The 17,825-nt window shown below is 40.8% G+C and overlaps 1 protein-coding gene across 1 annotated transcript; it reads right to left on the bottom strand.

Moving 5' to 3' along the window:
• Positions 1–7,281: 7,281 nt before the first annotated feature.
• On the bottom strand, positions 7,282–13,830 carry LOC103066620 (C-type lectin-like). Its single transcript, XM_007437352.2, has 5 exons — positions 13,806–13,830; positions 12,426–12,517; positions 11,611–11,751; positions 8,589–8,700; positions 7,282–7,349 (listed from the first exon to the last, which is right to left on the bottom strand). Exons 1-5 carry the CDS (start codon positions 13,828–13,830, stop codon positions 7,282–7,284), a joined length of 438 nt encoding a protein of 145 aa, XP_007437414.2.
• Positions 13,831–17,825: the final 3,995 nt, after the last annotated feature.

The following is a 17,825-nucleotide window of genomic DNA, read 5'->3' as shown; positions in this document are numbered from 1 at the left end:
CCCTAACCCTAACCCTAACCCTAACCCTAACCCTAACCCTAACCCTAACCCTAACCCTAACCCTAACCCTAACCCTAACCCTAACCCTAACCCTAACCCTAAGATTCTGTCCAATGTTTGGAAAACAATAGCTCATTCTTTTTACATTTGAGGTTGAGGGCTTCAGTGGAAAACACTACTGATAAGAACAGGTTTTAGTCCCACCAAAAACCTGGATGGGATAGCACCTTACTAGTCATTTCCTTCCAGAGTTTAGCACTAGCCCTTGGTATCTCCTTTAGCTTTTGTCTGTCCATCTGAAGCTGGGCCTGGGCCTGGGCCTGGGCCTGGGCCTGGGCCTGGGCCTGGGCCTGGGCCTGTGTGAGAAGTCCTATGAAGAGCACTGAGCTATGAGTTCCATGCATATACCCCCTTCTCTTTGATTTTATGGAGCCAACATTATAGCTGGACTGGCACAAGATACCCTCTGACAACACAGAATGATGTCATGCTCTTTATGGGGACACATATCCCTCCCACCCCCACCCCTGCCCTGGATACCTGAAGGTGAAATTCAGAAGTTTCAGGCTGCCAGCAATAGATGGAACCATTGGGTTTCATCAGTGCACAAACTGACCACTGTATGCAAGTCAAACTGGTCTATTATCATTTTCTGAGAGATGTCAATGGAGTACAGGGGAATCAGAATATTTACCCCTCTTCTATTTCTAATCTCTGCAGATTCCTTGAGTCCCCTGCCATGCTCACCTCCAAGATCTCATTGCTTGTCTCTTTGGCTGTTCTTCTTGGGGTTCTGGTGGTGCAGCCCAGCCAAGGGCAAACCTGGGCAAATTTCCAACGAAAGCACATTGATTACCCCAAAAGCAAAGCTCCCAACCCCAATGCCTATTGCAACCGGCTGATGAAGATGCGACAAATGACAGAAAAGCACTGTAAAATTCACAACACGTTTATCAACAATGCTCCTGAAAATGTCCAGCAAATGTGCCAAGGAAGTGGGTCGCACAGTGTCATTGACAGCAGGGTTGCTTATCCTATGATAGATTGTCATTATTTAGATGGCAAGCCTCCTAATGACTGTGAATATCAGGGGACACAGCAAGTGAAACACATTTGTGTAACCTGTGAAAATAATTTACCAGTTCACTTCAATCAAATCATACCATAAGCAAAGAAGGAAGTGCTCACTACTTATCACCAGAAGAAAACATCCAGGAAATGTGGATCAAGAATTCAGCTCAATATATTGCTTTATATGTTTACTTGATAAAGCAAACTGTTTGATCTGAAATGAAATGTATTTTAAAGAAAATTCTCCCTTCAAACTGAACTAGAACCGCAAGGCTGAGACAAGTAGCCATGGGCTTCAAATTTACAGGTCTCCTTGCTTTCCTTTCCATGTGCTTCATAGTGAGCAAGACAGCTGTCCTTTTTTTCTCTTCCTGAAACTTCTGAAAATTAATCAGGGGATAAACCTGAATCTAACTGACACTTAATAAAGTGGTTTCTTGTAAATACAAACTGTTATTGTGCCTAACTTAGGCTCAGGTTGTGATCTGTACACTTTCCTTCCTCTCCACTCTCAGAGCATCTTAATGGTCAGCCAGGACTTTGGAGGAATCATGTCATGGATCCATGTGAAGCTTCTTTAAGACTTCCACACAACGCTTTGGAGTGCCACCAGAAATTCTCCTTGTAGGTCTCTATTAAGGCTCTTGAACTTCCACCCAACACTTGGAGGCTCTAAGGGCACATGTGGGTGATCTCATGTTCTCTCTTTATCCAGAGAGGGTCAGAAGAGCCAATCTACCCATCAGCTCTTTGTTTTTTGCTGCAATAAACAGCTCTGCTTTTTGCAGAGCCATCTTCAGTCCACCATTCTTCCTCTGGAAATCCAAGAATGGCTTCATTCTTTGGTTCCTTTTCCTTTTTCCTTCTGAGTCCTTGGAGACCTGTTGAATTTGATGGGACTTCCTCCCAGATATCTCTGCATCACAGATTGAAACAAAATTCCATTGTGGAACCGATGCATGTGATCGATGCCACATCAGCAAATACAAAACTTACATTTCATATGCTTCATTTTTCATTTTGAGCTCTGAAGAAATTGGAAGACTTACTTATTTGTTGCTCTACAGTAATTAAACAAATTTCATCATAAGAATTTCTAGGCAGCGTTTAAGGGTGACCAGCTTCATGAGATCCCCAAAGGCCTTGGGTACCCTTAAAAGCCTAGTACTCTTTTAAAAGTAGCCCTAGGATTGTAATGTCTAAGGTTGGATGGGAAAAAAATGATTAAATTCTTGGGATGGAATCATATTCACTGCATTACATTAATTTTATTTTATTTTAATTGGACTGAAATTTAAATGAAATCATATTTTGATTCTCTCCTGGCCCCACCTTCATTTTGGAGAGTGGCCCCTGACACACCAACCAAACGATACATGTAGTCCTCAGATGGACAGAAGATGTAGATTCCTGGAATAAAGTCTTGAATGTGTACCATAGTGATTTCCATTTGGATCCACTTTCTCCTACAAGATTCGCCAGACGATTAGTTCATCATCCTTCCAGCAAAAAAAGAGGAAAAAAAAAATAGCTTTAGAAACCAGATTCCATGAAGAAAGGACATAATAACTTATAAGCTCCTGGACGTGCCCCCTGTGGGGTTCCTTTGAAAGGCATCTTGAAATGTCCATTGATGCATATGTGTTCATTCTGCAGAGCAATCCCTCCTTCTCTTTGCTAGATCCATGGCACATGTGTAATGCAACCCTTGTGGGTTGCAGAGAATTTGGGGAAATGTTCTGAGGCAGGCACTCCCTCCAAGGCATGAAGCCAGCCAACCCTGTTGGCCTTTGCAACACCCAAGTTCTTGTTTGGCCTTGGTGCCATTTGAATGCAGCAAATCCCAGTAAGCTTTTAATGCCAGCACTGATAGCAATAAAGATAATAGGGAGAATTACTTAAGAGTCTCTTGACCCATGCACACTGATAAAAGCTCAGGACGCTTGTATTCTGAGTTGAAACCCAGCAGAGCTCCAGGTATAAAAGAGAACTCTCTAAACTAAACTTACCAGAAGAAATCCAAACTTCTGTTTCTCTTCCGAGGACTACTTTTACACAAGTGGATGATTTTCTCACCAGGAAGGAAAAAATGAAACCACTTTAATCTGGGTAGTAATCTAAGGCTACTTTCCATGCATGGATCTTTGACCCTGGGTTACCCAGGAGGGACAGACACCCAACAGCTAATGTGTGTGTCTATGGGCATCTGTTTTCTATCCTCCTTCCTGTTGTATGTCTGTAGTTATGTCCAGGTGTGCAATGGAAGGGCTGCATATCCTCTCCTCTGGGTCGCTGATCAGAAGGGAAGGAGACTTTGATCAAAGTCATTCATATCCCAAGTCATTGTCCAGCTGCCTTTCCCACAGAGATGCTTCCTAAATGAGAAAACGGTGTCCCATTAGCTTGCTGAAAATCATGCAGTTGTTCCAATCCCAGAGTGGATAAAGCCCAATGCCAGATGCTCTTCCCTCTCTCCTACATTTTGCAGCCATCAATTACCATAAAACTTTGCAGGAAACTCTCAAAAATAGAAAGCTAACGAGATGAGTTCCCTGTGAGGTTCTGTTCAAATTTTGGAAAACAACAGTTCACTCTTTTTTTTGTCTGGGTTGGGTGCTTCAGTGGGAAATACTATGTTGGAGCAAACATTGTCCCATCAAAACCTGGATGGGATCGCACCTTACTAATGAATTACTTTCAGAACTTAGGACTAGCCTTTAGTAGCATTTAGCTTTTGTCTGGGCTGGGGTCTAAGAAGTTAAAGCTGTCCTTTTTTCCTGTCCTCCCAACCTTTTCAGAATTAATCAGGGAGTAAACTTGAATCTAGCCAGCAGTAGTGATATAGAATTATATTGATGTACCTGGAAATTTTCTTAATAAAGCAGTCTTTTCTTAATACAGACTACCCTGGGCTTTATTTTGGTTCAGAGTATAACCTGTGCACTTTCTTTCCTCCCCCTTGCACAACATTTACTAGGGCCATACCGTGACTTCGAAAATCATCCAGGAACCTCAGGGTCCAAATATGTCCATGATACACATTTTGCCATTCAGGGGTGTCTATTCACACAAGAAAAGCCTGATTTCTGAGTGTCTCATGCAAGTGGAAGTGAGTGGTGTGAACCAATTGTTTTGCAAAGCAAGGTGGTCGAGTTGACATGGAAGTTTATTCTAGGATGACTGGTCTGAAATAGCCCATGTTATCTGTCAAATGTCATGTTCAACTGTCAGTTGGATGGCACATTCTTTAAGTGATTGATTCAGGTTTCCATCACAGCTGTAGGACCGGAACAGGCATAAATCTATCAACACCCCTTTATGCTCCTTGCAATGGACAGAAACAAGAAAATCACAAGAGTAATATCTTATTTTCCTTTTGATCTGGTATTAAATACATATGATTATTTGCAGAAATGCTGGTTCTGGTGGGATATCAGCTATGTTTTGTCCTTCACGTGATACTCATGACCTTTTCTGTCCCCAGGTCAATGAGCAAAATATTGCTTTGACTTCAAACAGGAAGGTGAAACCAGAAGTTACAAGTTTTCTATCTATTTTTCCTTGCTGCCCTCTAGTGTACATTGTAGAACAAGGCTTTTTATTTTTCCTTTCAAGGAAGGAGAATCTGTGATGCAATACTTGTTCAAATGTTTTAAAAGTCCCTCGACTAGTATCTGGATCCTTTCCCCTACATTTCAAGAACCCTTTACCAGAGGGTTTATTTCAGTCAAGGACTTCAGAGAAAGCCTGCTTAGCCACACTGTGAAAGAGGTGGCTTTTTGCCCCATCGGAAATATCTCAACTGAGGTATCACTTTTCACCAGCATTCTCATGCAAGACTTGGCTGTGACTTGCATTGATTCATCTTCCCCAATTTGTCATGAAACAAAAACTCTCAATTCACTCCAAGACCCAAGCTATTAAATTCTTCCTCTGGTACTTATCCCATCCCCTGTGCCAAATCCTCCATCGGCCGGTTTCCATTCCTCCCGCTCATTATCCAGGATCTAAAGAGTAATGAACTGGTAAAAGGTTTCCTCTCCCTTTTCCGATAAAGCCGAAGTTCCAGTTTAACTGGCCTGGAGCTTGAGCCGGCAACTGACCTTTGCCCACAGCATCGGCTTAAACTCTCTTGAAGAAGCAGTGAGAAAGGGGAGGAGGCCAGGAATAGCTTTCGCTCATCCTCAGGAAAACACTACAAAAAGTTGCACCTCTGGCCACCTCTGTAGCCCTTGTACCCCTGGCCAGACATAAGTACAGTGGCCATATTTTCTTGGAAAAAAATAAAGAACAACCCTGAAAAGAGGGCAAATCTGAAAGGTTCATAAGGATTATACATTTTAATTGTTCATGTTTATACCTTTGCTTTACAAAGGAAAATTCAAGAGCAAAACCAAGAAAATAAATAATAACTACATCAGTCCAAAGGACAGCTTTCTGAACTTCTGGTGCACAGGCTTTCTGTTGCAAGGAGGTTTTATTGAAGGGAACTTTTTAAAATTTTATATAAATTTGTCCAAGAGCACTGAGAAGTACTTTTTTGTTACCCAAAGATACAGACATGTAAACACCAACTTACATGACATGTAAAAGGCCAGTTTACAACTTCTACAGTGAACGTTTTGAACTAAAAGTTCCATTTGTTCACACATTCACACCATGCATACCTACCCAGATCAAAGTCTATCAGCCGGGTTAGATTTGCATTCCAGTAGTATCAAGGCAAGAGGCCCAACGTACATGGATCTCCTTCAGTGCTCCAGAGGACTACAGTTGCCGTTCACTTTTATTAATTCCAACAAGGCTTAGCCACTCCCTCCTTGGCACTTTTCTCACACCGCCTGGTACTTTTCTACTGGGGCCTCACCTAGTTCACTAGTTCACTTTTGGTTTGGGAACCGCCAATTGTGAAAACTGCCTTCTGGGAGCCCTTAATTCCAGTGTTTTTCAATTGCATTGAAATCTTCCTGGACAAACCTTGTTCTGTTTCTGGTCTGCTCTGAGTGGTTCTCCTATACTTTCTTTTTCTTACATGGCCAATTACACAAATCTATGGTGTAAACCTTCACATTACCACTACACCATAGCATTAGACAGAGATTGGCATTATTGACAATATATTGGCATTAATATGTTGACATATGTTTCATTAATTGATGTGTTTACACAATGATAACATATTCTAATCCTTTTGGACTGATTTCATTTTTTGTATTAATTTTATTCTGGCAGGTTCAGTTTTGTAGACCCTCTACTTTTTTTTTTTAAATTATTATTAAAGAGCAGTGGTTTGGAAACTTACATGTGGATAAACAGAAATGGAATTTACTTTTATGAATGGGAGAAAAACCTTGGCGTTACAAGGTTCAAAGGACACCTAGTTTCTCTCTGTTTTACAATGATCTGAAAAATGTACCTTTCTTTCTGTAGTTGAACAAACATTGGGAGTCCTGATTGGAAGATTTTTTTGAATGTTTGGACTGTGTATAACCAATCAATATGTTTAGCTACTCACTTTTTCTTACTGTTAAGAAAAGTGACTTGAATGTTTATAATCTAATTCTATACCATGACATGAACTGTATATGCAAGACTAGTTTTGACTAGTAGAAGATAAATGTATGCTTTTGTGGAATACGTTTTTCTTCTCTCTCTCTCTCTCTCTCTCTCTCACACACACACACACACACACACACACACCATGTGCATTATTTGTGTCTCTGTGTATGTAAAATTTCTCTCCAAATCTTAAGAATTGACTTAAAACAGAAAGTAAGCAAGAGTCTCTGAGTGTAGAATGTATAGTGTAGAGTCTCAGTTTCTATCCTTGAACTATAGCATGTCAGGGATTGTTCATGATGGGAAGGAAACAAAATATGTAATGAAATGATAGAGCAAAAATTCATATCCATATCATACAAAGTATTGTATTCCTTAATTATTTCATTAACCAATACCACCTCCACTGAAAGAAGTGTGGGGAAAAATGTATGGATGATCAAGGTTCAAAGAGTATGTCAACATTATTAAGTTAAATGGGCATTTTTATTATTTTAACTGTTAGGGAACTTCCCCAAGGAATCTGAGATGTAAATAACTCTCAGCACAGTCTTATAAAACTGGACTGAAGATGGCACAGATGTTCTTCTATAAGTTCAATTCATGTGTAAGTCCAATTCATTCACATCTTTTGGCATCAGGGTCTCTTTCCTACAATTCATGCTTGCAGATGTAGGCATTCAATTTGTGACATGCAGTGTTATTCCATTTTGTGAAATCTATGAGGAAGAAGAACAAGCTGTGATTAAAGAATGGAATAACAGCCAGCCAGCTTTAGGATTCAACAAAGCATGGCATGATTATCACAAAACAGACAGAAGCTCCCTCAAAAGCAAGAAGGGGTTCTACCCCCATAATTCAAAATGTTTCTAACTACAACACAGATAAGAAGCAAAGATATCCTGTCTTGTTCTCATTCAAGATTCGTAGGTTCTGCTGGACATTCAAGCTAATATCCTGTTCCAAATAGTTGTTTTAGTTGCTTGATTTTAAGCTGGCAATGACCTGAATCAATGTCATTATGCATGGAGTAGGAAAGCCTAATCTTCAAAGGGGTTCATTGCTATCACTTAATTAAAAAATACCCCTACCAATGCAAGTAAGGTGACTGTTCTTCCTCCCCATATCTGGTGGCCCTGTTCCAGACCAGGCCATCATGGGCTTACAGCAAAATAAATAAAATGATAATCTATCCTAGAGGGATGAGTCATTTCTGTTTAGCAATTTACAATTTAGCAAAAGTCATAGATGCCTGAGCTGGAATTTCAGGACCTGGGAGAAAACCAAGCGAACAGCTTGCTCCAAGGAAGCTGAAGGTCAGCTAATGTGTCTTGTTCATTATGTTTCACTCTCTTCCTAAAGAATAAAGAAGTAGGTCTCAGTTTGGTGGAACCTCGTGCTCTATTGCCTTTCTTTTAGTTTCAAATACTTTAGCTGCTTGTGCTAGCAAACTGGACTTGGGAAGTGAGGGGCACCTAACCAATAGTTCCTGGAGCTCAGGGTTAACTAATCCCAGGAGCTATTAGTTGAATTCCCATGTTGCAAGTCTTAACTTAGTTTTGTTTTTGTTTTTTTAACCTGGCCATTTGAACCTAAATCATGTAAACCAGGCCACTATGGCCTGTTCAACAAACCACATTAAAACAAACCATAATTTAGCATGATGCATGAAGCCAACCATAGGCTCCCAGTCATGCTGAATGTTGGGAAATGAGCTTCGGATCTGCTTCTCTATGATTTCTCCTGTTGGTCTTCCTGCTGTAACTGGTGCACACTTATTCCAAGAATGGGTACTATTTCATGCACTATCATGTAGTAGGTGGTTCATGTGAGGGCAGGGAATGATAATGAGCAGGAGAGTCCCCTTCTGGCAATATCTCATGAATTTTCACCTCTTCGATCTCTGTTGGGTATTTCTTCAAATTGATGATTGGAATCTTTAGGAATATTGGCCCCACGTACAGGACGGACCAACTCAACACAATATTCCTTCATTCCCAAGTTGGGTTTTCCCAGCATCCATGCCTTGTAGTTGTAGGTAGATTCATCTGACCACCTCCATTTTCCATTCTGCATAGTGAAAAGAGCAAGAAAGAATGGCAACTAGTTCAAACCTGAAAAAAGCTTTGGTTCCAAATCTGTCTCCAAGGGCTTTGAAATGTAAGTTGGGAAAACCAAGAAAAGCATGGGACAGAGGGGGAAAAATAGGGAGATGCCTATGAAGAGACCACTGAAGGAAAAGAGAAGGCAAAGAAACAGAACAATAAGGAAAAATGAGAACAACATGGAGAAGCCAATGTTTATGAATTAGATTCCAGACTGCTTGGCAATCTAGCTTTCCTCAGTCAATGCCATATCTCTGGCATTACAATAAGAATCAAGGAGTCTAAGGAAAGGGACAGCCATTCCAGAGGCCTTACACAGTGCTACTATTGACTAGGCTAGTTGATGAAATGGCAAAGTTTCAAGTATAGCTTTCAGGTGTACAAGCTCAATTATTTCCTCTGAGCAGCCTTAGGCAGAAGCAGCATAACATCTGGGGAATTTAAACTCCTTGCACAATCCTTCCTGAGGCAGAGAGTGTAACTGGCAATTAGAGGACACAGCAAAAAGGGAGGGCTTGGCTTGGCTTGGCTTGGCTTGGCTTGGCTTGGCTTGGCTTGGCTTGGCTTGGCTTGGCTTGGCTTGGCTTGGCTTGGCTTGGCTTGGCTTGGCTTGGCTTTTGGCTTGGCTTGGCTTGGCTTGGCTTGGCTTGGCTTGGCTTGGCTATCAAAATGAACCAAGGGAGGGGAGAACACAAAAATACTCCTAGAGAGTAGAGTGGATACATTGTCTGAATTGAAGGGTGAGTTTTGTTCCCACATTTGAAGCCCCATTGAAAGTTTGATGACTTATATGACTCAACTCCAAGACCTTTGGAAGTTGTACTTGGAAGCACAGATGGCCCTAGGTATTGTAAAAAAAAAATATTCAAGGGAAGATTTGTAGAAGGATTATATAATCCACACTAATTGGAATTTCCAGAGATTGCAGTCCCAACACTTCTGGACTGCTTGTTGAAGATAGTTGAAGATTGCCTTATCTCTTGTAGGAAAGCAGACATGAGATAGAAAATGTTGTGCAGCCGTTCCACCGGATAGATAATTACCCAGGGATGCTAGTCCTATATAGATGAGAAGGTGGATGTTGCTAATGTCTCAAAGAAGAAAGACAGTAGGCAATAGGAGGAGATGGAAGAGGAGAATTGGAACAAGTATTTTGATACACAGTTTTCACTGAGAAAGCAGATTGCAAGAGTGATTCATCATGCAGTGCCAGGCATGATGCATATGCATTAGAAGGACAGGAAATATTTATTTAAAGAACACAAAGAATACATAAACGCAGACCTGAACACAGAGAACAACAATGATGAGAAGAATGAAGAGGCTTGCCAGCAGCTTGAGCATCAAAACAAGAAACGGGTGACTCAGCTGCAGGAAATGAAGGGTGTTCTCAAGTCTGACAAGTCTTCCATCAATGCTTTGGAGACAAAAATAGCTCAAGTGGCAGAAAAGCAGGATGCCAGTACAGAAGCCAGCAAGCAGCTGCAAGCCTGTACAGAGAAGAAGCTGAAGGAAGTTGGCCTGTAAGTGGAGGATGAGAGTCATAATGATAGCAAGGTGGCTTCCATGGAATTCCCAAGGTGAAATGGCTTTGGATTGGGAAAGGATCAGGAAAAAGCCCAGATCAGCCAAACATAATGTGACTGAGCTTTCTGCGTTCCAAGAGGTCATAAAACATGTTTTCCCGAAAAGCTGATCCACAGATAAATCAGGGTGAAGGAAAACAATCATGGATGGTGGAATCTCTAGGCCATTATGCATTCCTCTGAGCTTTACTCCCCAGCCTAGTGATCTCCATGTAGTCTGTACTTCAACTCCCATCCTCCCCAGCCAGCATGCCCAATGTAAGGATGGGGAGAAATGTGTTAACTTTGCATTCATTTAAATGCCAGCATCTTCAGTTTTCTTAATCTTTCAGTGAAGGTCACATTTCCAGACAAGGGTGGATAGAGGGAAGTCATCATGCAAATTAAAAAACATTATATTGGAAAAATCAGTTGCAAAAACACTAGGGCTGTGAGTATTCAGTGTGAACTTGAAAAAAAAAAAAGATCCCACTGTTTTAATGGAGCATTTTTTTCAGGTTGTACAGACGCTTGGAAAATAGCAGATCACTTTAATGAATAACAAAGAAGTTTCATGGAAGAGGTTTCAAAGAAATAAACACTTCTTCTGAAACATTTTCAAAGCATGCATAGCCCTAAAATATATCAAGAAAGATGTATGCAAAATGCATTGGTAGAAGAAATATCTGCATCTATGCATGCATTTCCATGCAGAAATATGTGTCTGTCTTTAAAACTATTTGCAAACTGATTCCAAACAGGACAGAACACATTTGGAGGACTCCACAATTGGAGAAGGAGAGAAATATATAAAGTTTGCTCCTAAGGATCAGAGAATATGAGCCAGAAAAGCATGAAGGACTTAGAACACATAGAGAAAAGACATCATTGAATAAGAGAAAGGAATGCTCAGAAGACCAAAACATAACAAACAGTTCAACAAGGACTTCTGAATTATCGTGAAGATTCTGGAAGGAAGTCTGAAGTTTTCCATAATCCCTCATTCCATGTCATGTCTCAGAAGGTGGCATCTCTTGGCCAACACTGTCAGACCTGGTTAGTCCTTGGACAGGAGGCCAACAAGAGCTATAGACTAGACGGGGAATTAAAAAAAAACACTGAAAGACATTTGTATACTATTATCAAGAAAGTTCCATTGATTGGACTCCACGGAGTAATCAAGCTCAACTCAAAGGAGACTATACTTTTAATCACATGTCATGCAAAGTATAAAGCATTAGACAGAGGAGTGCTTCTTTCCTGTTGAGGACATTGGCTGAGCATATTAATGCTGGCTTCTAGTTACTTACATGTCTAATGTCATGCAGTCCAATCCACACATTGCTGGGTTTAGTCTGGTAGGCCAAGATGTGATTAGCCACTACGAGAGTCTCTGCAAGAGTGCGAATGGATGCCAGATGGGCCCCACAGTGGTAACTCTGGCATTCAATCTGGATGACACAAGGAAGGAAAGGCTTTTAGTGATACTGTTCCTTTCTTCTGCATCTGGCTAGCCAGTGAATTAGCCTGCTTTGATGGATCAAATGGCAAAAAATGACCAACAGGACTATGTGAAATGATGAAGTTTTTGATTCCAATATCCCTCCTGAGCCAGAAGACCATGTCACTCTGCCTCAGACTGAGCTGTTGAGTTTGCCCAGCCCTTTTGGCTTTCTGGCTCATCTGTGGGCCACCAGTCCTGATACATGATGAAAAAAGTCTCCCACCTCCCAGTCTGAAGTTTCATATATTGGGAATAGTCATATCTGGTGCAGAACCAACCTAATATCAGGCATAGCTAATTAACTGCCTGAGACAGTAGATACTGGAAGGTAAAGTTTTCTGAATTTTCTCCGGAAGGGTTTCCATTCTACTGAGCTAGCCCTCCAGCCTTAGTAAGTTTTGTTTGTGATGAGCCTTGACCATGTGCTGCATCTTCACAGCTGGTTGCTGTTCCCAGATGTGGAGGGAAATGTAGTTTCATGGAACTATTGTCCAACTGTCTGCCTGGTTAGTTTCCATATAAGGAAACAAGGAGAAGGCATCAGATAGGGACAAGATGATCTGGACTAGCCCAGGTGAGATGGACTACATGCAAGGTCTCATATTCAGAGCTTCCTCTTACCTCAGCTTCTTCCCATGTCTTCTTGGTCTCAAAATATCCATAGCAGTTGCCCTGGTACTGTAGCCACTCTCTGGCACAGGTGTCAGCACTAACTGTACAGGTGGGAGACCGATAAACAGGAAGGATGGAGAGTGGGATCGGAAAGGGAAAAAGCTGCTACTCGACCAGAAACACAAAAGATCTTGCAACATACTATATATGTCTGTCTCATTTATTCTGATCATGGGCCAATCTAGACTAGCAGTCTCTACACTAATAGGCAAATGACCTTTGGTGCCTTCTGCAAAAGTCTTTCTTGGTCCTAAATAAAAAGATTAAGGCTTAAACCTGAGCTTTTGGTATGCAAAACACCTCTTCTACCACTAAGTGATCGTTTCATCTCTTGCAGTTTTCATAGCCACCAATTTATGGTAATACAAGTTTCCAGTCCTGAACACTTTTTAAAGCTGTCCTTACTGAAACACTGAGTAGACACATCACACCAAGCCATGGTTAGTTTTACCATGAATTATTGAATAAACCACAACTGGCTAAGTTCCCAGAAGACGTCCAACAAATCGCATAATGGTTTTTGCGTGTTGTATGCACCAGATCAGCGATTCATCTTTAAATACTGAGAAGAGGACACAGTTTTGAAATTATTCAGATTTAAGTTAGAGGAACTACTGCATAAAACAGAACCCAGAAAGTATGGTCTTTTGTAAGTACGCTTGCATGAAGTTGTATTTTAGTCATGGGTTCTGAGCTAGGAAGTATTTACTTCATATTTTGCAAACTCAAGTAAGGAAAACCTGCCAAAATTTAAACCAATTCTACCATGGATGTACACATGCAGATCTGGACACAGAGTATAACTGAGAATCATTACCACAAAATGAAGATTTACTTTAAGAGAAATAATGGATACCGAGCAGTTCTCATTTGAAATCAGTTTGGGTAATACGTTGCCATAGGCTCATTTGTTTGCCCCAATATGGAGAGTGTCAGATAGAGAGCAATATTATAGGTCTGGGAATGAAGGGGACAGAACTACCTAAAAATAATATTGTTTCCATACCCTACTTAAGTCTGCTGAATCTCTATGTATGCATGACACTGTAATATATCACTGGCTGCTTTTCAGAGGAATCTTACATTGTAAATTTATCTCCACCTTCTTGTTACTGAAGGGATGGACAATAGACACCTTGCAGAATTTTTTTCCTACAAACAATGAGATCCCAATACAAGTTACTATTGTGTTCAAATCAGGAAAGCAAGCCATGTTTTAGTGCTAAATAAGACTACAAATAGTCCTCAAGTTATGACCATTCATTTAATGACCATTTAAAGTTACAACAGCACTGAAAAAAGCGACTTACGACCAGTCCTCACACTTACGACTATTGCAGAGCCCCACGGTCATATGGTCAAAATTCAGGTGCTTGGCAACCAGCATGTATTTATGACAGTTGCAGCATCCCAGGACCATGTGATTGTCATTTGCAACCTTCCCTGGGGGCTTCTGACAAGCAAAGTTAATGCAAGAAGCCAGATTCACTTAACAACCATGTGATTCACTTAACACCATGGCAAAAAGGTCATAAAATCAGGTGCGACTCACTTAACAATCGTATTGCTTAGTGACAGACGTTCTGGTCCCAATTGTGGTCATAAGCGGAGGACTACTTGTACCAGATCTGAGATGCAAATCTGGAGATGACCACTAGATGGCTTCAAGGAGATGCATACAACTCTCCTTCCTAGTGATCATGTGGATTTTTGCAGCTGAGATCTGGTAGCTCTAGTACTGAAAAAGTCTCCTAGCCCAGAAGTATGGCTTCGGCTATTTTGTTCTATTAGCAGTGAAGAACTTAGGAGAAACTCACCTCCAAGTAAAGAGCTGGAAAGCAGAAAGCTGGTCAGGAAGGCACTTAGATAAACAAGTGATCCCATTTTCTAAGCTCACCTAAAAATACCAAATAGTGAGGGAGGTAAATGAGCAGCAGAACCTTTAGTAGAAACTTCTATACACAAATTCAACCTTGCTGTGTATTTTCAATTTTCAAGAGTCAGTATTGCACAATTCCTTGGACTGATAGGTTTTCAACCAAGTATATTATTAATTTGTATATAGGGCTCAAGCATTATATTAAATTGTGGTTTATTTGAACCATGGCTTGATGATAAAACCTGGCTTACATCCTGGCTTACATCACACACAAGACCATGAATCTTGTAACCATAAACTGGTATTGGAGGGCTCTGGGGTGGCAGAAGGTCCACCATTTCGTAGCAAATTGTTATTTTTAAAATAAGAGGAGAAAATTATTAAACATATGATGGGAGAATAATCATTAAGTAGGCTTGCGTGAATATCTGACACTCCAATCAGTTCAGATAGGTTTGGAACGCTGAATGGATTTGTCAAACTGGATGGGTCTAAATAGGTTCAAATCAATTTAGAAGACGTGGATGTTTTCCAAGGATGCAGATGTGTTTTAATGGTCCAGATCAAATCCAATTCAGAAATTCAAATTAGATGGATTTTTCTGAATCAGTCTGAACATTTGAATGGAATTGGACTCCGTTTGCATATCCTTAATTTTAACTATATTTAATTTCCATTCAATTTAAATGGAAAATGTATTACAATATATATTTTTCCCAAGCTTGACCTACCCCTTTTTGAGAGGCTTCTAGCATACCACTCACTGGCCAAGCGTGGGCCTCTGCACAGAAAGGTTTGTGCATCTTTGCATAGACTATGATTTACAAACCAAAGTGACTGGACTCCCACATTACGCTAAGTCAGAATTAAACAAACGGCATTATGGCTTAACATAATTGTGAACCCAGCCCATAACTCACTCTTAGGCTGGTGGGCTTCGTTTTCAAGTTCCACAAGGCCTGATACTGAGAAAACGTCCAGCACTACTTCCAACTTACACCTTCACGAGCTGGTCACAGTTACATTGTGTTTTTTACAATCACCACCACCCAAACCACCACTAAACATGTTACCCTCAAATCTATAATGTCTGAAAGCTGCATTTCCCAAAACCATAGACTCCTCGGTCCAATAGAATAAGCTGGCTCTCAACGCAATTTGTCTAAAGGGGGTACCTGAGACAAAATATTAAAAAACAAAGAGTTTTACCTCAGGATACTTTTTTACCCCTCCTTCAAAGCCAGACATCTTTTATGGAAACTCTTTTTATTAATTAATGTATTGGATTTCTGTCTAAGCAGACCCAGCAATGATTTGGAAGTTTTCCCCATAAAAAATGTGTCTCCTGCAAATCTTGAGTTTCTTCTAACCCACAGGTGCTGCCCTCTTGTGTACAGATTGTGCCATGCCAGTTACATAAACAATTTCAGTTGCTGTCTGAAGATAGAGGGAGAACGTCGTCATCATCATCATCATCATCATCATCATCATCCTTATAGTTGTTATTGTTATCTTTGTGAAAAACTTTCCTAAAACTTGCCTAACTTGCCTCATTCTCAGCTAGAAGGCCTCCTGAATAATGCACAGAAGTTCAGAATTAAAACAAAATCAGTGTTTCAGCACCAGTATATAATACAGGTAGTCCTTGAGTTACTACGGCAATTGGGACCAGGATTGCTGTCACTAAGCGCAGGCTGCCACAAGTTGGGGGAGGGGTGCTTAGTGCAGTGTGAGTTCAGAAAGGCCGGAGAAGGAGGGTGCTGATGGGTGCGTGCGTGTGTGTGAGCTCAAGGAGGCCAGGGAAGGAGGTGCGGTGCATGAGTGCAAGCGAAAGGGGGAAGGAGAGCGCAGTGCACAAGCATTGTCATTGTTTGTGGGAAGCCGGCAGGGAAGGTCACAAATGGCAATCACGTGACCACGGGAAGCTGCAACCAGTTGTAAGTGCGAGCTGGTTGCCAAGCGCCTGAATTTTGTTAATGTGACCGCAGGCATGCTGAAATGGCCAGAACTTCAGAGACCAGTTGTAAGTCCCTTTGTTCAGCACAGTTGTAACTTCAAACAGTCACTGAACAAATGGTCATAACTCAAGGACTACCTGTAAAAACATCTTTAAATGGCAACAGTGATACCAAAAGGGGAAAAAAGTAGGTAATTTAGGTCCTCACCTGAATCCTCCACTAGAAGTTGTGTTTGGTTCCCTGCTGAACTTGATCTTAGATGTTCTGTGCTCCATAGGAGTCTGTTATATAGACCTCAGGAAAATGTGTGAAATAACAAGGGTAACAAATTTCAGGAAATGCCTTGATACACCATTGCAAACCAGGAGGTCCAAGTTACTAAATGTTATCACAAGCCCAAAGGTGAATGCCTCTGTCACAAATGACTCACCAGTGACCAATCTGAAGGATACCCCTACCGTTTTCAGACAGACAACTTCCTCTCCCGAGGGATTCAAGGATCTTAGGTTGAACTTATCTACCACGAAAGAAACATTGTAGGAAATGGTCCGCATTCATAAATTACACCCAGCCTTTTCTTAGATGGGCAAAGAAAGCTTTATTATTAGTGGTGCAGCCATGTAATTTGAGATAAGTGTTCTTTTCCCAACTTTGCATCTCCCAAATAGCTGCAGTGACAATTTCCATAATTCCCAGCCTCTCTAGCCGTGAAAGTTGAAAGTTCTGGGAACCATAGCTCCAAAAAATTAACACATCTTCTGGAAGATTACCTTAGATCTTAGACCTTAGACCAAGATCTAAATGGTCTTGATGCTGAGAAGCTTTAGCTGTTCATGTGCATGTGAGCAAGTCCCATTTCACTGTAGAAAAGAACAATAACTTTTTAAAGTAAGCTTGGTAACATAAATGTATGAAGTTATGTACAAGTCCAGCAGTTTGCCTGTTGACCCATTAAACAAATGTTAAGAAGAAAGAAACTGCAGTGGTCAGATGAGTCATCATGGTGGATCATGACATACCCATGTCAGACATCGGGTTTGATTAATCCTAACAGATCATCTGCCAGTCTCAATGCCCAAATAAACAAATCATAATATGGCTTAAAGTCATGGCCTGGTTCACCCAACATGAGAAAAAAAAATCCTATGTTCCCACAAGACCCTGAGCACAATTGGACCAACCTTATTTTCGCTGCGTCTACCATGTTCAATTTATTTATGAGATAATATCAGAGAGAGATAGAGAGATTAAATTTTATTAGGAATTTGATTACAATAGTAAAATCATCATACAATAGTAAAATATTATCCACTGTCAGGATAATAATGGAAGACAGGCTGTGTGACCCTGGTTTTCAGCCATGTAATACAGTAACAGGACTGAAGCCGATCCCTGGAAAAGTGGACATTGATAAGGAGATCACAATTGGAGTTAACAAGATCTAGTCCAGCGGGGATCATTCTCCTAGAGATCTCTTGCAGATGAACTATGCACAGGGGTCATGGTATCCAT

The sequence above is a fragment of the Python bivittatus genome, unplaced genomic scaffold (genome assembly GCF_059951505.1).
Source record: "Python bivittatus isolate LINGU-HERP-01145 unplaced genomic scaffold, Pbiv_v1 ctg000430_np1212, whole genome shotgun sequence".
Classification (NCBI taxonomy): Eukaryota; Metazoa; Chordata; class Lepidosauria; order Squamata; family Pythonidae; genus Python; species Python bivittatus.
Note: the sequence above shows the minus strand (reverse complement) of the source record. Positions and strands in the feature narration are given on the sequence as shown.